The sequence below is a fragment of the Ovis aries genome, chromosome 1 (assembly GCF_016772045.2).
Source record: "Ovis aries strain OAR_USU_Benz2616 breed Rambouillet chromosome 1, ARS-UI_Ramb_v3.0, whole genome shotgun sequence".
In the NCBI taxonomy this organism is placed as follows: domain Eukaryota; kingdom Metazoa; phylum Chordata; class Mammalia; order Artiodactyla; family Bovidae; genus Ovis; species Ovis aries.
In genome coordinates this window covers 61,162,932-61,188,078 of record NC_056054.1, presented here as the reverse complement: position 1 = coordinate 61,188,078, position 25,147 = coordinate 61,162,932, and the positions used below count along the sequence as shown (strand labels likewise).

The following is a 25,147-nucleotide window of genomic DNA, read 5'->3' as shown; positions in this document are numbered from 1 at the left end:
AGGATTAGATACTAAAAAAAAATTCCTTTTACCATAGTGGATCTTTTACTCACTAATTTATAACACAATTAATAACAACATATTAGTGAATATAATAAATTAAACCATAAGATAGACTAGAAACTGATGCCTGGTATTGACTATTAATAGTGGTATTAATTGTTCACAGTTCTTAATGGATTTAAAAGGCAAATTACTGTAAGCTCTAAATGAAAAAGCATCAAGAGAAAATGTAACTCATTGTAGCTCTGGCTTTACAATTACCTCTCTAAAAAACATTTTTTTCCCTCTTACAGTTAAATATTTTTAAAAAATACAAAGTTACAGAGTCTCAGAGAGCATACTTACCACTCATGATGAAAATCAACCTTTCCAAAACATATTGCTCAAAACAACAATCCAACAGCAAAGGGAGTTATGCTAGTCTCTAGAGGTAGAAGAACCGATGGTGTAAACACGTACACTAGAGCATGCAGCACAGAGAAAATGAAAAGGGCTTTCTTTTGTTTTAAAAAGAAAAGCCTCTAGAAGCAAAGCTTAACTGTTCAGTGCGAGAGATCACTAGTAAACATCAGATTAATGCCAAAGATGTGTATAACTAGATTTGATTTCTTTCAAGCTATTCTAGCCTCCTTCATATACCACTAGAACAACTCAAAATGGCAGGGAGAAAATGTTCGAACCAGGATGTATAAGATGTTCTCAATTATATCAGCATGAGTTGTTACCACGGCAACATTAGACCAGAATTATCGGTTCACTTGTAACCAAGGAGTAGCTTTTCTAAAGCTTTAATCAACCAAGACAAATAAAATCCCTTTTATTTTAGAGCCACATGATTTAAAAATTACAACGTATCTTAAATTTAAGCACTCATCCACCCTTTTTACATTTCAAAGATTTTTTTAAATTGCTGTTTTCTTCAAATACTCACACAATCCCATGTTGAACCTGGCAAGGAACAAACAGCAGAATGATTGCACCTAAACGTCTTTCAATTACACCAGCTCTTACTGCTAGCTGTGGACCTCACTGATATTAAAATGCTGTGTGCTGTTGCTAGTGACTATTGGCGATGAATCTTATTGCCCAGATCGCTGATAGCTTTCATTTTTCATGAGCCAGAAAGCTATACTGCAGCACAAATGTTAACCATTTAAACATTCTGTATTATGGAAAAGACAAATATAATATATATATATCTTCACTATTAAAGGAAAATTGTAAAGCAACTTATTTATAAACTTCGATTAAATTCAGCATCAGAGTCAGACGCCGCTTATGTGGTTTTCAAAAGAGGGGAGTACACAAAAAAGTTACTAAAAATTATTGCTGAAGTATAAAATCCCTTAAACAGGATTAAGATAACAGATTGTACAGCAAGGTGGATGGTATGGTTAACAACTGTTCTGATTTCCAGAGACTGAAAATTTGTACCAAAATGGTACAAAGGATCTATAGAATGGTTCCTTTTTAGGTGAACATGCCATTTTAAAAGTTGCCAGGGAGACAGGACTTCCAGTGATGACAGAATAGGTAAGTCAGCAAATCTTCTAAGAAATAATTATGAAGTTGGACAAAATTATCAAAAACAATAACTTCATGGTCCTGGACATCTAATAATCACAAACAACAATCTGAGAAGCATGTATTCCCGAGAAACTGCTAAGTGCTGCATGAGCACAGTGGGAGTCTGTGGTGTTCTTGTTTAGTGCTGCTCCTGTTCCCCCACAGCTCAGTCAGTGCAGGGTGTGGCTCCATGACAAGCAGGAGCTTTATTGCCAGAGAGGGTTGACATGATTTGAAGAAGCAGCCAAAAAAACCCATATAAGTGATACTGTCTATTAAAAAAAAAAAAAAAGCAAACTGTAGGGAATGAACAGGGAAAGTATCCAGCTTTGCTAGTCTGAAATTGTGGCCTTAGTAGGGGTGATGAGTAGACAGATGGTCTAGCAAAAAAGTGAATATAAAAAACGTAAACGAGAGAGGCAAAGAAGGCCCAGATAAGCTCTTCATATATCACAGGTTGGCAAGGAAACTATTCCATAGGAGAGATCCAAGAGGGCCCAAAGGGAAGTTTAAGCAGATACAGACTTGAAAGTACAATAACCCAAGCTTTAAAACTCACTGCAGAAGACTTGAAGACTGCTGGAATATTGAATATGCTCTTCAACACACAAACAGTCCCATCAGCATAGACTGGATCACAGTGTTTGTGCACAACCTCTGATTAATCATTGAATACTAAGCTATGCAGACACAGTGTAATCCTTAGTACAGAAATCAGCAGCAGGACAATATGGCAGAAACAGTCCATAGATTAAAACCAAAAAAGAACACAAAACAATATAAATAAAAACAATCCTCAAGTAAGAAAAAATAATCAGAGTGCAGAGTTGCTATGAAATATTATTTTAAAAAGTCAAAATTTTGACAAAAACATTATGTAATCCATAATGAAGGAAAAAGATAGAAAATGCCTCTGAATGGGCCCAGATATAAGATTTAGCAGACAAGACTTCAAAACAGCTATTATAAATATGTCAAAAGAATAAAAGGAAATTATATTTAAAGAATTAAAGGAAAATATGATGGCAATGACACAACAAAGAGAATTTCAATATAGAAAGAGAAACTATTTAAAATATAAAAATTATAGACTTGGAAAGTACAATAACTCAGACTTTAAAACTCACTCCTTAAGCCCAAGAGTAGGCTGAGGTCAAAAGACTCAGACTAAGTCAGAACTTGAAGATAAATCTATAGAAATCATCCAGTCTGAAGAATACAGAGAACAAAAAATATGAAAAAAAAATGAACAGAGCCTCAGAATCCTGTAGGATATAAAGAGTATCAGCATACATGTAATAAGAAGCTTAGAAGGAGAGAGACAAAGGGCAAAGAAAACATATTTGCAGAAATAATGGTTGACAATGTCCCAATCTGATGAAAAACATTAATCTTTAATTCAAGAAGTTCAAACACTGCCAAGTATGGTAAGCACAAAGAAATTCATACAGAGACACCTCATATTCAGGTTGTTAAAAGACAAAGACAAAGAAAACATCTTGAAAGCAGCAAGATAAAATGACTAATCATATACAAGGGAAAGCAACATGATTAATGCTGACTTCTTCACAAAAATGAGAGAGGCCGGAAGGCAGTGGAATAACATATTCAAGGTGCTAAAAGAAAAAAACCTTTTTACAATTCTTTATTCAGTAACACTATCTTACAAAAACAAAGGTGAAATAAAGATATTTCCAGATAAACAACAATTGAGGATATGTGTTATTAGCAGAAATAGTTAACGGAAGTTGTCCCAGATGAAAGGAGAAGACACTGGACAATACTCAAATTGACAGGAAGAAATAGAGTACTAGAAATGGTAAATATATAGGTAAAAAACTATATAAACACATTTATCTTTCTTGTCTTAATTTCTTTAAAGATCTTACAATTGTATGAAGCAATCATTGTAACACTGCATTTCTAGGTTCATAAAAGTATAAATGCAACATGTGAAAATAATAACAAAAAGTTGGAGAAGAAATGGAGCTATACTGGATCAAAGTAACTATATTTTACTAGAATAAGTCAATACTATAGCTCCACAAAATGGAGTTATACTGCATCAAAGTAGCTATATTTTACTTGGAGAAGGAAATGGTAACCCATTCTAATATTCTTGCCGGGAGAATCCCATGGACAGAGGTGCCTGGCAGGCGACAGTCTATGGGGTCATAAGAATTGGACATGACTGAGCGACTAAGCACAGCACACAGCAATATTTTACTAGAATTAGTCATTAATACAATATTGGAGAAGAAATGGAGCTATATTGCATCAAAGTAGCTACATTTTCCTAGAATTAAGCCAATTAAGTAGATTCTGATAAGACAAAATGTGTAATTTAACCCCTAAATCAACTATTAAGAAAATATCTTTTAAAACTATAGTTTAAAAATCAAAGAGGAATTAAAATGGCCTCCTACAAGTATCTGTTTTACACAAAAGAAGGAAGAGAGGAACAATAATACAAAAAGTCCTAAGACATATAGAAAACAAACAGCACAATGGAAGATGTAAACACAACCATATCAATAACTACATTAAATGTGAATGGAATAAAGAGATCAAAGGCAGAAATTATCAGATTGTATAAAAAACATATATATGCTGTCTACAATGGTCACACTTTAGATTTTAATATAAAAACAGGATGAAGGTAGGAGAGAAAAAGATATACCATATAAAGAGTAATCATAAGACAGATGGAATACCTGTATCAGTATCAGACAAAATAGACTTCAAGACAAGAAATATTACTAAGGAAAAAAAAAGAAAAGGAAATTTCATAATAAAGGGCCAATAATTCTGGGAGATTTAACAATTAAAAATGTATATGCATTGAACAAGAGTCTCCAAACTGCTAAAACAAAAATGACAGAACTGAAAGAACTGAGTAACTCAACAATTACAGCTGAAAATTTAAATATTCCTCTCAATAATTCATGGAAAAAAAAGAATCAATGGAATATAGAAAATGAATTATATAATTAAAATGACATTTATAAAACACAGCATCTAACATCAGCAGAATACATTCTTTTCAGGTAGACATGAAAATTCTCCATTTAATCATATGCTAAGCAATATAACAAATCTCAAGATAATATGATCTTTCATTATAGCAGAATTAAATTAGGAATCAACGACAGAGAGTAATTTTGCAAATACCAACACTGGATTTAAATAACAAAGAAATCTGAAAGGAAATCAGAAATACACACATATACACATACACACACACACACATACACACACACACATATATGTATGTTTGGAATTAGAAAATATTTTGAACTGAATGGAAAAAACCTACAAGAAATCAACATGCTTAGGATATAAAGCATAGCTTAAAAGGAAATTTACAACTTTAAAAAAGTATTAAAAAAAAAGAAAGGTCTCAAATCAATTTAATTTAAGCTTCCACTTTAAGAAACTTAAGAGTGAGCAAATTAAACTAAAACCAAAAAGATCACAGTAAAATTCAATGAAATGGAACATGAAAACAATAGAGAAAATGAAGAGACCATATGTCTTACTGATAAACTTTTACCTAGACTGACCAAAATAAAGATAAAACAAAACAAGACAAATACTTAATTTCCAAAGTCAGGAATGAAAAGATGACATCACTGATGCCAGAGAAATCAAAAGGATTATAAGAGGATACTATAAACAACTTCATGCAAACTATATAATTTAGACAAACTGAAAAAATTCACAGAAAGAAACAAATTACCAAAATTAACTCAAGAAGAAATAGAAAATGTAAAAATACTCAGAAACAAATAAAAACCAGTAATTAAAATTTTTCCCACAAAGAAAAGCTCGGGTCTAGATGGCTTTACTGGGGAATTCTATGAAACATTCAGAGCTATACCAACCTGACACAAACTTTTTTAGAATATAAAGGAGAATCTAACTCTTCCCAACTTATTCTATGAGACCTGATGCCAAACTAGACAAAGATCAAAAGAAAATTACAAATCAATATCCATTACAGTACAAAGATCTTTATCATAAACTTAGCAAACCTAATTCAGCAGTATATAAACAAGACTATACACCAGGACCATATAGGATTTATCCCAGGAAGACAAAGTTGTTTCAATACTGAAAATTAATTAATGGAATAGAATAAAAGACAAAACTACATAACATCTCAATGTATATAGCAGAATCATTCCACAAAATCCAATATCTGTGATAAAACCTCTCAACAAACTGTGACTAGAAGGGAATTTCCTCAAGCTGATAAAGGGTGAGTGTGGGGGTGAGGTGGGGAGGGGAACCCTATGGCTTAGATTATATATAAAGAAAGATAAATGTGAAAGATGGACTGTTTTTCCTAAGAACGGGAATAAAGCAAAGATGTCTGAACTCACCACTTCTATGCAACTTTGTACTAAAGGTTCTAGCCAGTACAACAAGGTAAGAAAAAGATATTTTAAAAAGTTATTAAAGAAAAAAGGTACTGCTACTGCTAAGCCGCTTCAGTCGTGTCCGAATCTGTGCAACCCCAGAGACGGCAGCCTACCAGGCTCCCCCGTCCCTGGGATTCTCCAGGCAAGAACACTGAAGTGGGTTGCCATTTCTTTCTCCAGTGCATGAAAGTGAAAAGTGAAAGTGAAGTCGCTCAGTCGTGTCCGACTCTTCGCGACCCCATGGACTGCAGCCCACCAGGGTCCTCTGCCCATGGGATTTTCCAGGCAAGAGTACTGGAATGGGGTGCTATTGCCTTCTCCAAAAAGAAAAAAAAAAGATACTAAAGGTATACAAATAGACAAGAAGAAAACTGTCTTTTTTGTGGATAACATGATTCTATATGTATAAAATTCTTTAGAGTCTATAAAGAACTAATAAATAAGGTAATCAATATCACAGGATATAATATATAAAAATCAATAGCATTTTAACATACTAGGAACAAATAATCCAAAAATGAAATTAAAAGAACAGCTCCATTCACAATGGTATTAACAGAAAAAAACTATTCAGGAATCCACTTTAACATTACTTGTTCACTAAAAAAAAAAAAATTAAAAAGAAAACATTTCACAGAAATTAAAGAACTTCTAAATAAATAGAGAGCTATTTCATTTTCATGGGTTGTAAGATTCAGTATTTTTAAGAGCGGATTCTCCACAAATTAATCCACAGATTGAATGAAATGTCTATGAAAATCCTAGCAGGTCTTTAGAAACTGACAGGCTGACATTAAAATTTATATGCAAACGTAAAGGACCCAGAACAGCCAAAAAATTTTGGAAAAACAAAGCTTGAGGACCTACACTTGATTCCAAAACATTCTTTAAAGTTACAGTAACCAAGACAGTGATATCAGCATAGCACAGATATATACTGATCACTTGGAAAACATTGAAAATTCAAAAGTGAATCCCTCCATTTATGGTCAATTGACTTTTGATAAAAGGTACCAAGAAGACTAATGGAGAAAAAAGTCTTTTCAACAAATGGTGCAGTAAAAATTGGATATCTATATGAGTAAAAAAAAAGAAAAATAAAACAAAACCCCAAACTCCACTCCATAGCTCACATCATAAACAAAACAACTCAAAAAATGAATTTCCAAATGAAAACATAGAAAAAATATCTCTATTACCTTGGGCTAGATAAAGATTTCTTAATATTTGGTACCAACAGTACCATCAAGAGAAAAATTATAAGCTGGACTTCATTAAAATTACAAACTTTTGCTCTTGAAAGATATCTTTTAAGAAGATAAGACAAGGGGATTTCCCTGATGGGCCAGTGGTTAAGAATCTGCCTTGCCATTGAAACATGTATACTATCATGTAAGAATCGAATTGCCAGTCTATGTCTGATGCAGGATACAGCATGCTTGGGGATGGTGCACGGGATGACCCAGAGGGATGTTATGGGGAGGGAGGTGGGAGGGGGGTTCATGTTTGGGAACGCATGTACACCCGTGGTGGATTCATGTCAATGTATGGCAAAACCAATACAGTATTGTAAAAGTAAAATAAAGTAAAAATAAAAATTTAAAAAAATAAAAAATAAAAATAAAATAAAAAATAGACAGGAAATTAAAATATGGTGGCAGAAAGTTTAAAAATTAATAAAAATATTTGAAGATAAAAAAAAAAAAAAAGAATCTGCCTTGCAATGCAGGGGATGTGGATTCAATCCCTGGTCAGGGAACTGCGTCCCACATGCCTCAGAGCAGCTAAGCATGTACACCACAACTAGAGTCTATATACCACAACAGAAGATCCTGTGTGCCACAACTAAGAATCCAGCAGCCAAATAGATAAGCAAATATTTTTTTTAAAAAAAGAAGTTAAGACATGCCACAAGTGAGGAGAAAATAATTGCAAATTATCTATTTGGCAAACAACTTGTGTTCAGAATTTATAAAGAACTTTAAAGAGTTGAAATAGGGAAAAACACCCTCAATTGGGCAACAGATTTGAAAAATGAATTTCCAAAGTAGATACACCAATCATTTATAAGAACATGAAAAAACGCTCATTATCATGAGTCATTAGAAAAATACAAACTGAAACCATAATTAACTGCTAATTCACACACAACAGAATGGCTGAAATAAAAATGACTGATAATACCAAGTGTTTTAAATAATAATGTGAAGAAACTGTAACCCTCCTAACATTATTGATGGGAATATAAAATATTAAGCTTCTTAGAAAAATAATTCAGAATTTTCTTAAAAAGATAAACATAAACTTACCATATAACCCAGTAATGCTTCTAGATATCAACACAAGAGGAATGAAAGCATATGTCCACCCAGTCTTGCATGCAGACAGATACAGCAACACTATCCAAATAAACCCTAAACTAAAAACAATCCTAATGTTCATCAGTTGCTGAACAGATAAACAGAAATGTTTTATCCACACAACACAGTATCATAAATAAAAAGGAACCAACTATTGATATATTCCATAACATGGACAAACCTCAAAAGCATTATAAGTTCAAGAAACCAGAAACAATAGATTATATATACTGTCTAATTCCATTTTTATAAAACAGTCAGAAAAGGAAATCCATGAAAGTGAAAGTCGCACAGTTGTGTCTGACTCTTTGGGACCCTATGGACTATATAGTCCATGGAATTCTCCAGGCCAGAATACTGGAGTGGATAGCCTTTCCCTTCTCCAGGGGATCTTCCAAACCAGGGGTCAAACCCTCGTCTCTCGCATTGCAGGCAGATTCCTTGCCAGCTGAGCCACAAGGAAAGCCCAAGAATACTGGAGCGGGTAGCCTATCCCTTCTCCAGCAGATCTTCCCAGGAACTGAACTGGGGTCTCCTGCATTGCAGGTGGATTCTTTACCGAGTTATGAGGGAAGCCCATGATCAGCGTTTGTCTGAGGCTGAGGTGAAAGTGCAACTGATTGCAACAGAGTACAAAAGAACTGTTGGCAGTTCTGAAAATGTTCTAAAGCTATTGTAATGATGGCTGCACAACTGTGTAAGTTTACTCATAAACTCTTATAATGAGTGAGTCTTACGGCATGTAAATTATATTTCTTTTTTTTTTTTTTTTAAAGTTGTCAAGTGCTTCTGTACCTAAGTAGAGACAGCCTGAAGCAGATCTACTTTGCTGTGGGAAGAATCTCTTCAGTGGAGAATTTATTTATTTAAATTTAAGGCTGGTTGGCATCCATTATTTGGAGCTTTGTAAAGGCTATTCCTCTCAATACACTATGGTAAAGATAGCTAAGGAAAGGGAAGGAAGCTAAATAGATCTGCATTAAAAACAGAACAGGAATTTGAAAAGGAGGGTTTAAAACCCAGACCCCATTTTTCCTAAGGTTCAGAATTACCAGAAATTCTTCCATCAACTTTAGTGATAGTATCTGTGGCCCATGAGTAAGAAGGCACACTAAAAAAGCTTTATCAAAGAAGAAAGGAGTATCTGGTGATTTACGGTGACATTATGGGCCCTGCAGGCCACATTCAAGTGCCTATGGAGGACAGGAAGGTAAAACAACACAAGTAGTGAAACAGTGAAGGCTAGAGCAAATAAGACAGCATATATCCTGACTCAAGAGAACAGTTTTCAGCACTGCCCATTTGTTCTCATATGGGAACAAGAGGCACTGAAATCAGTTTTTCAAATGATTCAAGAATATGAAAGTCCAGGTATTAATCTAAAATATCTTATTTTAAAATCAGCATTTTATATTTATATAAAAAATGGTGTCATATTCAATTATTTTAAAATGCCATGAGGACTAAACAAACAAATCTGTGAGCTACATCTGGGTCAGACAACCAGTTTGGTATCCCTGGAAAGATGTTCAAGAAAGGAAGGCTGACTTTAATACATGTAGGGATGAGTCAAAAGCACCTTCTCACACATTCAACCTGGCACGAAGCCAGGATGACTAAGCATGTAAGTATAAATTAAAGTATATAAAATTAAATAAGTATAAAGTATACCCAGAAACTAAATCTGGGTATAAGCCTTGAATGAGTATAACACTGTAAGGGGGGGGGGGCGGGAGTTGATTCTCCCATTAAGAATCAGTGTCTCAAATTGATGGCTAATAAACACATGACAAGATCCTCATATCACTCATTATTAGAGAAATGCAAATCAAAACTACAATAAGATTCTACTTCACACCAGTCAGAATGGCCATCATCAAAATATCTACAAACAATAAATGCTGGAGAGGATGCAAAGAAAAGGAACCCTCTTGCACTGTTCTTGGGAATTTAAATTGATATAGCCACTATGGAAGACAGTATGGAGATTCTTTTACAAAATAGGAATAAAACTACCACATGACCCAATAATCCCACTACTGGGCACATATTCTGAGAAAACCATAATTGAAAAAGACACATGTCCTCCAATGTTCATTGCAGCACTATTTACAATATCTAGGTCATGGAAGCAACCTAGATGTCCATCAACAGATGAATGGATAAAGAAGCCGTGATACATACACATACAATGGAATATTATTCACTCATAGAAAGGAATGCATTTGAGTCAGTGCTAATGAGGTAGATGAATCTAGAGCCTATTATACAGAGTGAAGTAAGTCAGAAAGAGAAAAACAAATATTGTATATTAACACATATATATGGAATCCAGAAAGATGGTATTGATGAACCTATTTGCAGGGCAGCTATGGAGATACAAACATAGAGAACAGACTTATGGAACCGGGGGGTGGGGTGGGGAAGAAGAGAGTGGGATAAATGGAGAAAGTGGCATGGAAACATACACACTACCTTTCTGTATGACTCAGGGAAATCAAACTGGGGCTCTATGACAGCCTAGAGGGGTGGGATGGAATGGGAAGTGGGAAGGAGGTTCAAGAGGAAGGGGACATATGTATACCTATGGGTGATTCATGTTGATGTATGGCAGAAACCAACATAATATTGTAAAGCAATTATCCTTCAATGAAAAATGCATACATTAAAAAAACAGAAAAATCAGTGTCTCATTAACTATACTCCAATAAAATTTAAAAAATTTAAAAGGAATGAGTATAAGGATTTCTTAATGATTATAGTAAAATAACAATAAAACTTAAAATATTAAAAAAAGAATCAGTGTCTCCATAAAGAGACATCATCCCATTGAGAATTCTCTCTATAAGTATCAGGGCATTGCATCAAGAGCAAGGATATGTCAAATTCTTGGGACCAGTTTAAACCATGAAATATGCAGCAGTGGCAAAATCAATAGCAGCCAAAAATGAGATTACTAGCTTATACAGTAATCAAAATACCCATCTCTTTCTTCATCCAACCTTTGGAAAGATTAGTCTCTCTGGAATGAGTAAACTCTCAGAAGTTTAGCCATACTTGAAGGGGGCTGGAAGAAGACCCTAAAAAGAGCCATTTAGAAGTTCTGCTAATGTGAGGGGATGAGTACAGTGATTAATTTGCATATTTCAAAGATGAGACCTAATTTGTATCCTAAGTAGGCTATACTTATTATACAACCATAACCAGACCCCAGTGCTAAAAGCAGCCATTTTTTAGGACTTGCAAGTAATACCCACTCCCTGAGAAAATGCATTATTCTCCTAGTTTCAAATAATTAGCTCTTTCTGGATGACATTTTATTTTCAAAGTTCTCTGACCAGCCTGTTAGTATTCTGGTCTTCATAATATGCATTATGTCTCTGCAACTAAAAGAAAAACTCAGACAGAAATCTTTGCTATAGGACCCAAACACCATTTTTCTTATAAACTTACAGAAAGATTTTACAGAACAGTTATCAAGAATATGGGCCCTGGATTCAGACTGTCTGGGTTCAGATTTTATCTTGTTAGTTATGTTACCTTGAGAAAACTACTTTACCTCAATGTGTTTCAGTCTCTTCATCTGTAAGATGTTAATAATAATAGAATCTATTTTATTGGGTTTTTAAAAAGCATTACATAAACTAATATATGCAATGTGCTTAGAATGATGCCTGACAGTAAATAAATGTTGCATGTGATAATGTATATGACAGTATTCTACCCTGGAAATGTGGGAGTGGAGTGGTATAAATCACTGCTATTTTGCACAATCAGAACTAGAAAATAAACTGTATAATACGAATGAATCTCCAACCCAAGCAGATTATCATATGTTGACTACCAAAGATAATGCCCTATGCAACAACTAAAACATGTCTCTCAGACCATTTGCTACTAATAATTGACCAATTTTGAAAAGGGGGAAAATTTTTGATAAACACTAACATAAAAAAGAAAATAAAGCACACCATGTACCAGAAAATAATACTACAGAATTTAAACATGTCTCTGAATACTGAAAAAAATTTTTTTGTCATTTAGCATTAAAAATTTTAATTGAAAGATTATTGTTTTACAGAATTTTGTGGTTTTCTGTCATACATCAACAAGAATGAACCATAGGTACACTCATGTCCCCTCCCTCCTGAACCTCTCTCCCATCTCCCTCTTCATCCCAACCTTCAGCCTGTCACAGAGTCCCTGTTTGAGTTCCCTAAGTCATACAGCAAATTCCCACGGGCTATCTATTTTACATATAGTATTGTAAATTTCCATGTTACTCTCTCCACATATCTCCTGTTCTCCCTCCTCCCCTACCCTTATGTCCATGGTCTGTTCTCTATGTTTCTCCACTGTTGCCCTGAAAATAAGTTCATTAGTACCATCTTTCTAGAGTCCATATATGTCAGTAAACTTCACTCTGTGTAATAGGCTCTAGGTTCATCCACCTCGTTAGAACTGACTCAGATGTATTCCTTTTCACGGCTGAGTAGTACTTCACTGCGGAGAAGGCAATGGCACCCCATTCCAGTACTCTTGCCTGGAAAATCCCATGGACAGAGGAGCCTAGTAGGCTGCAGTCCATGGGGTTGCTGGGAGTTGGACACGTCTGAGTGACTTCACTTTCATTTTTCACTTTCATGCATTGGAGAAGGAAATGGCAACCCACTCCAGTGTTCTTGCCTGGAGAATTCCAGGGATGGGGAAGCCTGGTGGGCTGCCGTCTATGGGGTCGCACAGAGTCGGACATGACTGAAGCGACTTAACAGCAGCAGCAGCAGCACTTCATTGTGTATATGTACCACAGCTTTTTTATCCATTCATCTGTCAACAGACATCTAGGTTGCTTCCCTGTTCTAGCTGTTGTAAATAGTGCTGCAATGAACACGGGGGTACCTGTGTCTTTTTCAATTTTGGCTTCCTCAGGTTATAAGCCTAGAAGTGGGATTGCTGGGTCATATGGCGGTTTTACTCCTAGCTTTTAACGGAATCTCTATACCATCTTCCATAGTGGCTGTTTCAGTTTACATTCACACCAGAAATGCAAGAATGTTCCCTTTTCTTTGCATCCTCTCTAGCATTTATTGTTTATAGATTTTTTGATGATGGCCATTCTGACTGGTGAGAGATGGTATCTCATTGTAGTTTTGATTTGCATTTCTGTAATAATGAGTGATGCTGAGCATCTTTTCATGTGCTTGTTGGCCATCTGCAGGTCTTCTTTGGAGAAATGTCTCTTCAGGTCCCTTTCCCACTGTTTGATTGGGTTGTTTGCTTTTCTGGTATTGAGTTGTATGAGCTGCTTGTATATTTTGGAAATTAATTCTTTGTCAGTTGTTTCCTTTGCTATTACTTTCTCCCATCTCAATGAGGGCTGTCTTTTCACCTTGTTTGTAGTTTCCTTTGCTTTGCAAAAGCTTTTAAGTTTAATTAGGTCCCACTTGTTTATTTTTGTTTTTATTTCCATTACTCTAGGAGGTGGGTCATAGAAGATCTTGCTTTATGTCATCGAGTGTTCTACCTATGTTTTCCTCTAAGAGTTTTATAGTTTCTGGTCGAACATGTAGGTCTTCAATCCATTTTGAGTTTATCTTTGTGTGTGATGTTAGGTAGTGTTCTAATTTCATTCTTTTGTACATAGCTGTCCAGTTTTCCCAGCATCACTTATTGAAGATACTGTCTTTGCCTCATTGCATTATTCTTGTCTCCTTTGTCAAAAATAAGATATCCATAAGTGCATGGGTTTATCTCTGGGTTCTCTATCTTGTTCCATTGGTCTATATTTCTGTTTTTGTGCCAGTACCATACCGTCTTAATGACTAGAGCTTTGTAGTATAGTCTGAAGTCAGGAAAGTTGATTCCTCCAGCTCCATTCTTCTTTCTCAAGACTGCTTTGGCTATTCAGGGTCTTTTGTGTTTCCCTGTGAACTGTGAAATTTTTTGTTCTAGTTCTGTGAAAAGTGCCATCGGTAATTTGATAGGGATCACATTGAGTCTGTAGACTGCATTTGGTAGTGTAGTCATCTTCACAATGTTGACTCTTCCTACACAGGAACATGGAATATCTCTCCATCTGTTCATGTCATCTTTGATTTCTTTCATCAGTGTCTTATAATTTTTCTGTATACAGGTCTTTTGTCTCCTTAGGTAGATTTATTCCTAGGTATTTTATTCTTTTTGTTGCAATGGTGAATGGGATTGATTCCTTAATTTCTCTTTCTGATTTTTCATTGTTAGTATATAGGAATGCAAGTGATTTCTGTGTATTAAGCTTGTATCCTGCAACTTTGCTGAATTCACTGATTAGCTCTAGTAATTTTCTGATAGTTTCTGTTGGGTTTCTATTTACAGTATCATGTCATCTGCAAACAGTGAGAGTTTTACTTCTTCTTTTCTGATATGGACTCCTTTTATTTCCTTTTCTTCTCTAATTGCCATAGCTAGGACTTCCAAAACTATGTTGAATAATAGCGGTGAGACTGGACACCATTGTCTTGTTCCTGATCTCAGAGGGAATGCTTTGTTTTTCACCATTGAGAACAATGTGCTGTGGGCTTTTCATATATGGCCTTACTATGTTGAAGTAGGTTCCTTCTATGCCCATTTTTTGAAGCGTTTTTATCATAAATGGATGCTGAATTTTGTTGAAGGCCTTTCCTGCATCTATTGAGATGATCATATGCTTTTTATCTTTGAATTTGCTAATATGGTGTATCACATTGATTGATTTGCATACATTGAAGAATCCTTGCATCCCTGGAATAAACCTGACTTGATCATGGTGTATGAGCTTTTTAATGTGTCGCTGAATTCTGCTTGCTAGAATTTTGTTGAGGATTTTTGCATCTATGTTCATCAGTGATACTGGCCTGTAGTTTTCTTTTTTTGTGTTGTCTTTGTCTGGTTTGGTATCAGGGTGATAGTGGCCTCACAGAATGAGTCTGGAGATGTTCCTTCCTCTGCAATTTTTTGGAATAGTTTCAGAAAAATAGGCATTAACTCTTCTCTCAATGTTTGATAGAATTCCCCTGGGAAGCCATCTGGCCCTGGGCTTTTGTTTTGGGGAGATTTTTGATCACTGTTTCGATTTCAGTGTTTGTAACTGGGTTGTTCATAATTTCTATTTCCTTCCCAGTTCAGTCTTGGGAGGCTGACCTATTTTAAGAATCTGTCCGTTTCCTCTAGATTGTCCTCTAGGTTGTCTCATATTTTCTTATGGTCCGTTGTACTTCTGTGTTTTCTTTTGTAACCTCTCCTTTTTTATTTCTAATTTTGTTGATCTTTCTCCTTTTTTTTCTTGATAAGTCTGACTAGTGGTTTGTCAATTTTGTTTATCTTTTCAAGAAACAGCTTTTAGTTTTATTAATCTTTGCTATCTGTTAATTTAAGGTATTCATTTTTTTTCATTTATTTCTGCTCTAATCTTTATGATTTCTTTCCTTCTGTGGACTTTGGGATTTTTTTGTTCTTCTTCTTCTAGCTGCTTTAGATGTAGAGTTAGGTTGTCTATTCAATGCTTTTCTTGTTTCTTAATGAATTACTGTATTGCTATAAACTTCCCTCTTAGAACTGCTTTTGCTGAATCCCATAAGTTTTGGGTCATCGTGTTTTCATTGTCATTTGTTTCTAGGAATCTTCTGATTTCCTTTCTTATTTCTTCAGTAACCTTTAGTAATGTACTGTTTAATCTCCATGAGTTTGTATTTTTTGCAGTTTTCTTTCTTTTTTTTTTCATGCAGTTGATATCTAGTCTCACAGCATTGTGGTCAGAGAAGATATATGATACAATTTCAATTTTCTTAAATTTATTGAGGCTTGATTTGTGGCCCAAGATGCAGTCTCTCCTGGAGAATATTCCATGTGCACTTCAGAAGAAAGTGTATTCTTCTGCATTTGGATGGAAAGTCTTGAAGATATCCATTAGGTCCATATGGTCTAATGTTTCATTTAAGGTTTCTGTTTCCTTACTGATTCTTTGTTTTGATGATCTGTCCAATGGTGTAAGTGGGGTGTTAAAGTCCACTACTATTGTGTTACTGTCAATTTCCCCTCTTATGCCTGTTAGTGTTTCCCTTATGTATCGAGGTGCTATATTAGGTGCATAAATATTTACAATTGTTATGTCTTCTTCTTGGACTGATCATTATGTACTGTCCTTCTTTGTCTCTTATAATATTCTTTATTTTAAAGTCTATTTGTCTGAAATAAGGATTGTCACTCCAGCTTTCTTTTGCTTTCCATTTGCATATAATATCTTTTCCAACCTTTTACTTTCAGTCTGTATGTGTCTCTAGTTCTGAAGTGCGTCTCCAGTGGGCAGTATATAGGTATATGTGTGTGTGTGTGTGTGTGTATATATATATATATATATATATATATATATATATACACATATGGGTCTTATTTTTGTATCCATTCAGTCAGTCTGTATCTTTGGTTGGTGCATTTAATCGGTTTACATTTAAGATAATTATTGATATATATGTTACTATTGGCATTTTCTCAATTGTTTTGGGTTTGCTTTTGCAGTTCTTTCCTTTCTCTTGTGTTTACTGGCTATGTAAGTCCCTTTAGTATAGGCTGCAAGGCTGGTTTGGTGGTACTGAGTTTTCTTAACTTTTGCTTGTCTGTAAAGCTTTTGATTTCTCCATCAATTTCGAATGAGATCTTTGCCAGGTATAGTAATCTTGGTGGTAGATTTTTCTCTTTCAGTACTTTAAATATATCTGGCCATTCCCTTCTGGCCTACAGAGTTTCTGCTGAAAGGTCCACTGTTAATTGTATGGGTTTTCTGTTGCTTTTCCTTTGCTGCTTTTAATAATCTCTCTTTGCATTTAGCACTTTTTTTTAATAAACTTCAAACTTTTTATTTTGTATTGGGATGCAACCAATTTGAAACAAATTTAATTCTGAAAGAATACAGTACATGTGTATCTGGGACAGAATTTAATACAAAAGTCTTAAAATGATTATAACAGTTCTCTACATTTGTTCTATAAAATATAAATATAATGATATGCACAAAGATTTAGCTACAAAGATGTTTATCACAACAGTTTTTTATAAAACAGCAAAAAATTAAAAAGTCTAGATGGCTAGTGATGGTTTAAATTGTGGTATATCCTTAAGACTGAATACAAAAAAGCCATTTGTGCTGTAGAACAATCTCTATGATAAGGCAAAATGTTATGACATATTGTATCGAGAGATTCTAGTTTACAGTGGAAATTTGTCTACCTATGCATAAAACAGATATACATAGAACAAGATTATCTTTTGGTGGGATTGCATGTGATTTTTTTACTTTGTTCTTTTCTACAGTTTGCTAATTTTCTCCAATGAAGGCATAATATTTGTAATCAGATTACAACGTTATTAGGGAAAAAGTGTTTCTCAAACTTTAATGTGCATATCAATCAGCTGGATAATCTTGTTAAAGATCAGATTCTGACTCACTAGATCTAGATCTGGGCCTGATTTTTAACAGGCTCCTGGGTGATGCTAATGCTACTAAACTGGGATGAAACTTGAGAAAGACACTATATAATATTATATACTCAGTCTTCTTTCTCTAACCATGTAGATTACAAAGTTCACAATAGAACAAACTTTTAGAGAAAGCTTGTTACTATAAGACTATAGTGATATTAAATGTTGGTCTAATAAACAATTCAACATTAACTGAGAAATATGCTGGCAATACAAAAATCAAATAGGGGAGAGAGGTAACTTGAGGACTAATGTAATATAATTTTAATACTATATAATAAAGCATAACAGAAGTGAGTATAGATGTTATAGAACACAGGAAGAGATCATGAATTCTAAAAAGGATAAAAGTCAGAGGAACAGAATGCTTCAGTGATTTTGTTACAGAGATAGTATGTGAGCAGAGGCTTAAAGTAGGATATATCCCCACCACTGGCAGTAGTAGGAAATTCCAAGTAGAAGAAACACCTTACATTGTTGTTATAATGGATTTCATTGTCTGACTACTCATTATCATGTTCACATAGTGGCCAAAAGTGTTAGTTCTGCATAGCTAATTATTAAGAGAAATGCAAAAATCAAAACCACACAAAGCTATCACCTCATGCCTCACAGAATGGCTATCAACCAAAATGTACAAATAACAAATGTTGGAGAAGATATGGAGAAAAGGAAAGTCTCATAAACTGTTGATGGGCATGTAAATTGGTGCAGCCACTAGGGGGAACAGTAATTACCATATGATTCAGCAATTCCACTCTAGGATACATGTATCCAAAAAAAAAAAAAAGAAAACAATAATTCAAAAAGATACATGCACCCTAACCTTCATAGCAGCACTATTTACAATCGCCAAGACATGGAAGCAACCCAAATGTCCATCAATAGACAACTGGAAGGTATGGTATATAGATGTGTGTATATATGTGTGTGTATGTGTGTGTATATATATGTAGGTGTAGATATGTATATAAATATATATATATACACATACATAATATTCAGCTACTAAAAATAATGAAATACTGCCATTTTCAGTAACGTGGATGGCCCTAGATAATATTATGCTTAGTGAAATAAGTTAGAGAAAGACAAATATGACTCACAGACAGAAACAGACTCACAGACATAGAAAACCAACTCACAGACACTGAAAATAAACTTGTGGTTACCAGGGTAGAGAGGGAAAGGGTGGGGCACAAATTAATGGTATGAGATTAACATATGCAAAATACTACATATTAAGTACAGAAGCAACAAGGATTTAATGTACAGCACAGGGAATTATCCCCATTATCTTGATAATGGAATAGAATCTGCAAAAAGCTAAAGCAGTTATAATAGACCAGTTTAGGCAGTTTTAACTTTCCAAAGTTTATACAGTCTTTAAGGCAGTTTACTCCCATGCTTTAGTGCAGAGGTCTCCAACCTCCAGGATCTAATGCATGATGATTTGAGGTAGAGCTGATGTAATAATAATAGAACTAAAGTACACAGTCAGTGTAATGGACTTCAATCATCCTTCCCCCAGTCTGTGGAAAAACTGTCTTCCCTGGTGCCTAAAAGGTTGGAGACAGCTGCTTTAGTGTACTATATCTGTATCTCTGTAACTTCTAGGCTAAAAGACCTCCCACATTATCTCTTTATCTACTTTTTTCATCTGCAATATTCCACTACTTCTTGGTAGTAATTAATTTTTTGAGGATTTACAATATTATAGCCTGAAAACTAGGCTGTGGGAAAACTAATATTGAATTATTACCCTCAAAAACAAGACAAGAAAGAGCAAACATAGAGACAACGTAGTAGTCAAGGAACAAGGAAATAGCAACTTAAAAATGTATAAGTAACTTTCTGTGGGAGTTTAGCACTAAAGAAGAAATTAGCATTAAGAAGAAGATGGAGGCTTCAAGTATACGGAAGAATGAATTTTGAGTCTCAGAGGAGTTAAAGGTGACTGCAGCCATGAAATGAAAAGACACTTACTCCTTGGAAGGAGAGTTAGACAACCTAGACAGCATATTATGAAGCAGAGACATTACTTTGCCAACAAAGGTCTGTCTAGTCAAGGCTATGGCTTTTCCAGTAGTCATGTATGGATGTGAGAGTTGGACTGTGAAGAAGGCTGAGCACTGAAGAATTGATGCTTTTGAAGTTGGAGAAGACTCTTGAGAGTCCCTTGGACTGCAAGGAAATCCAACCAGTCCATCCTAAAGGAGATCAGTCCTGAATGTTCACTGGAAGGACTGATGTTGAAGCTGAAACTCCAATACTTTGGCCACCTGATGCAAAGAGCTGACTCATCTGAAAAGACCCTGATGCTGGGAAAGATTGAGGGCAGGAGGAGATGGGGATGACAGAGGATGAGATGGTTGGATGGTTATCACCAACTCTATGGACATGAATTTGGGTAAACTCTGGGAGTTGGTAGACAGGGAGGCCTGGCATGCTATGGTTCATGGGGTCACAAAGAGTTGGACATGACTGAGCAACTGAACTGAACTGAGCTCTGATTCTATCTGAAAAACATCCATATACAAAATTTCTCATTTGTTCAATACAGTATTTTTATCTAAACTTCACTAATATGGATATGTATATTGTATATATACAGGAATATATATATTCACAGGAAAGAATAGGTAAAGTATTTGATGGTATTCATCTATTCAGCGTTTAAACTGTTGCAATTAGACATAAAATATATAAAGTCCAACATTTAAAACGTGCAAAACTTCCATCAAGTTCAGCATTGTATAACTCAACGTAGTGTTTATGATCAAAGAAAGATTTAGAAGCTAACCATAACAAATTTGCTAGAAAGAAAACTCAGTGGAATGTCAATATTCCCTTTCATTCTGAGTCATAATAAAAAGAATTCCTTCATGTTTTTGTTTTGAACTTCATGTACTTATATGTTCATGGAATCAGCTGTTAAATATTTATGTTATCAAACAGGAATTCCTGTTACTTTAGTAGTAAAAGATAAAACACATTTAAGACACCTGGAAACCACTACACGGCCTTTATTTTTTGTTTCTTCTTAAATTTAATGTCACTGAAGAATAAAGAAACTTGTATTAAACTTGTTACATTTCATATATGCCTAAATTGATCATTATAATCTTTACTCAATAGTTCAGAAACCTAATTTTCAATAAAATTAAATGTAGTTTCTGTGCTTATTTTATTTCCTAAATAGAACTTTTGAAACAAGCATACTCAGAGAGCTTATCAGCAGAAGATATTACATTCTTTTTTCTTATCAAACAAATCATGCAAGTAAATTGTCCTAAGTAGCATGAAGAATGTAGTTTGCATGAAAACTTCATACTGTCAAAGTGCCTTCCATAACTCACACTATAAATGAATAAAAATTTGTGTTTCCACCACAAAAAATAAACCTTGGAATTTTGAAACAAACGGATTCCTCTGTTTCTGTTGTATCCTTACTTTCTCCTCTACTTCAAAACATTTCATAATAGGAAACCAGAACTCCATACTCATCACTACATATATACAATTAATTTGTCTGTGATATTCTGGGATATGAAATAGAAAGTGAAAGAATGCTTGATTAATGAACATTCAGTCACTCTTTAACTATGTCTTATATCACATCTATTATTTGAATGGCTACAAAGTTTGTACTTAATTTCACTGTGCACTATGATCCTATTAACTTATTTTGTGACATCATAATAAAGAAATATGTTAACAGCATTTTATTTGTTTCTCCAAAAGAAATCATAGTTCCTGATATTACCTTTAGTTGCTAGATTTTAAAATGCATCTCAGAAAATGTTATAAGCCCCACACATTTTTTTAAATGTTGAGGGTACAGCTCAAACACAACTTTTCATTATTAAAAGCCCATGACATTCATTATTTGTGATACATTTACTATGTGATACCCTCTATTTGTAGAAATAGGGGCTAATGTACTAATCCAGTGCTATCCTCATTCCTTATTGAATGTTTAATTAAAAGATTCCTGAAATACATAAAAATGATTCCCAAAAGGCCTTAGAAGACTGCAATTTAAGAATAGGGCAAGGAGAATGAACAGCAAACTTTTGTTGCTTGGTAAATGTTAATAATGTACTCCTATGTCAATATTCAACAGTTCATTACCTTGAAGATATTTGCGATTTCTCATCTATCAACTTGTTACATAGTAAGGATTAATTATAAATAATCAAAATCTCTAGAAAGAAAAAAAAAGTACAAATACATGTTTTTTACTTTCTCCCTAATATAACTTAAAGGCAAAAAAAATTCTGATGTGATTAAAAGAAATTCAAATAAGCTTCCGTGGAACTATGAAGCTACTATATAAACAAAGGTATCGATTCTGCAAGCCATTCTTGTTCTGTTGTTGCCTTTTTAGCTGAGTTTTTCTCCTTAACTGCTATGGAGTATATAAACAGAAAGAAGCCAAACCTAGTGCTATTTGGTGATCAAACACACTAAAAAGTACCAAGAGTAATTCTGTTGTTCCTTTAATCAGAGTGACAAAAATACTTTGAGGAAGATTCAAGGTGAGATGTGGAATGGCAGGCACTGGTATTGTTTATAATTGAAATGTATCCTTTAAAAATTGCACGTCACAAAAAAATCATTACGTATCACCATTTCAGTCAAGCAGTAAGTCCAAACATTTTACCATGTCTGGAAAGAATGTGATGCATGCATAAACAAGTACCCTCCACTATAAGAAATCTTCTGATATTTTTAATATTATAAATGTAAGATTTCACATAGAACACATAGAATAATCATAGTATGCTTCCATATTATAAATCCTGCTTGTTAAACTAAAGTAACTTTTACACATGCATTTAAAAATAAAATATGGCAAATATAATAAAAATTTAATTATAAATTCAAGAGTTCTTTTACCCCCTTTTGAATTTTAAGGCTTATAAATGTATGACATTTAATAAAATAAACTGATTATCTCTCTTAAATGTAGGCATTTCACTTTTACATAAAAACAAAAAAATACAAACAAAACTGTAATACATACCAGAAATTAAGAATCTTGCAGAAAATTTTCCCACTGATAATTTAACTGATTGTATTTAAAACCATGAGCTATGTAATTCAGCTCAATTTATAATCAAGTTTTTGTGGATTTTTTTCAACTTTACCTTGCAAAATATATTTGTACAAATTACAAAAAAGACAACAACTAAAAAACACCCCCACAGTTCTCTGAGTGATTCTAAAACCCCAATTAGTATTTTAGCTTCTAGTTACAATGTATCATCAAAAAACAAAAACAAAACTTACTTGATTTGTCCCATAAGGCAGTATGTTCAGAGAAATGAAGGCTGTCATTTTCCAGAGTTGTTTTCTGATCATGTGCAGTACCTTTGGAGTGTCTATGAAATAATCGGCTAGCAAAACCTTCCAATTTCTGAAGAGCAGTAGTACCTGTATATTGGTTACAGGGTACTTCTCTATAAGCTGCCATTCATGTGTATTTACACTTAACTTATCGTAACTGAAAATATTTCCAGAAGGAGCTCAACAACTACTTACACAGAAGCTAAGAGCTATGCATGTGTCAAACTTCCTGTTTGCAGGGTATTCAAACCACTACTGCTGTTCTGTTTCCTGTTAATATAAAACAGCACATTACTGAGTCTTAAAACTGTCCAACTAGAGATGAAGATTTTAAAGACTTGCAATATCATCCTAAAAGGGTCTATGTTTGAGTGTTTTAATACTAATACACAGGTTAATGAGAACATTAAATATAAAGCTTTAAATATAATAAGCTGAAAAAAATTTTTAAAAGAAAAACTATTTAAACATGCATTACAACCCTATACAAATACTGAAGGTCAACCTACTCTCCAAATGTAGTAAGTTTAAAAGGCTGTGTATTTTTCCCCCAGCAAATCAGCTAATACAGACTAGTATAGACTTTATAGATCCTTATAAACAGTTAACTTTTCATTGAAAACTGTTATGGAACAGATATTACAAAACACTAAAAAACAAACATAACTTTTAATGAAAAAAATGTGAACTGTAATTAAAAAAAACTCAACATTGGAAACTCACTGACTTAAATTTAATATGTACAGAAACTACAAAAACTTAGTATGGTAGTATTGCTTACCAAACATAATTTGCTGACAAGTGGACATCAGCAGTACATTTTAAAACATTCTATAATTTGAAAAAATATTAAGATTTAAAGTATATAAAATCAGTCACAGCAAGAAATTTCAATTGAGAGGAAAAAAATCCTTCTAGTTGACTGAGATATGTTAATTTCTAGACTTGACACTGAGGATTGCTGCTTACCTGATCTCTTCATTTAGGGATCTCACTTTGAAACAGCTCCTTCAGTTAAAAGTAAACTGTCCATTTACACAAAAATGTGACCTGTGACATTTAAAACTGATTGTGGGTACTTGCCTGTGACACTTTTATTAAAGGATGATAAGGGGGGAGGAAGGAGGGAAAGGAAAGAAAGATCTTTAAAAAAAAATCTAATGGAAGATGGGAGGGAGATTTAGGAGGGAGGGAATATGTGTATACTTATGGCTGATTGATGTTGAGGTTTGACAGAAAACAACAAAATTCTGTAAAGCAATTATCCTTCAATTAAAAAATAAATTATAAAAAAGTAATCTATCAAAAAATCTTATGATTTCCTGCCTACTGCTTAACGAACAAAATAAATAGAAACAATGACAAGCAGAATAAAAAGGAATAATAATGTAATCAAATTAGGATACCACACACACACACACACACACACACACACACACACACCCATACAAAGAAAACATTGACTAATGCATTTTGACAAATAAGAGCTCATTTGTGTACATTTTATTTTGTGCAATAAAATTAGTATCAATCTAAGCAAACAGGCAACAGTATCTACAAGACCAAATTTCTTAAATTGTATCTTTCTGAGAAATGTGTGTATATAATAGATAATTTCTTTATTAACAACCGACTATACAAAACACACCATCAACAGGTGTCTACAGTCTTTAATAAACATCTATAGAGTATGAGTTGTCTCTTTACGGGTGTAAAGTGGATAAAATTCCTGAATCTTTCACTTGCTTTCTTGGGATAAATTCTATTCATCCTCAAGGCTCAGCAAAAATGTCACCTCTTCATGGAATGTTTCCCAAACATTTCCTGGAAAAATAAACTGCTTTCTCCACTGTTTCCAATAATCTTGGAATTTTATGTTAAAATTTGTTTATAAATTTATGTCTCAAATTGTGCAATGCACATATTCCATAATAAATATACATATAAAAG

The 25,147-nt window shown here is 34.0% G+C and overlaps 1 protein-coding gene across 6 annotated transcripts in view; it reads right to left on the bottom strand.

The window, feature by feature from the left end:
• The window catches only part of PRKACB (protein kinase cAMP-activated catalytic subunit beta), a 150,585-nt gene that overhangs the window by 63,047 nt on the left and 62,391 nt on the right, over positions 1–25,147 (bottom strand). For 2 of the 6 annotated variants that reach the window (XM_012174728.5, XM_004002133.6), the window contains exon 1: positions 935–23,419. The exons of 1 other annotated variant lie outside the window; for it this stretch is intronic. In XM_012174728.5, the coding sequence (XP_012030118.1) occupies positions 935–944 (10 nt within the window). In that variant the 5' untranslated portion in view covers positions 945–23,419. Of the gene's footprint in view, positions 1–348; positions 23,420–25,147 lie in introns of those variants that run through there. 3 more of the 6 variants (XM_004002132.5, XM_060411270.1, XM_012174750.5) reach the window with 3 other exon arrangements.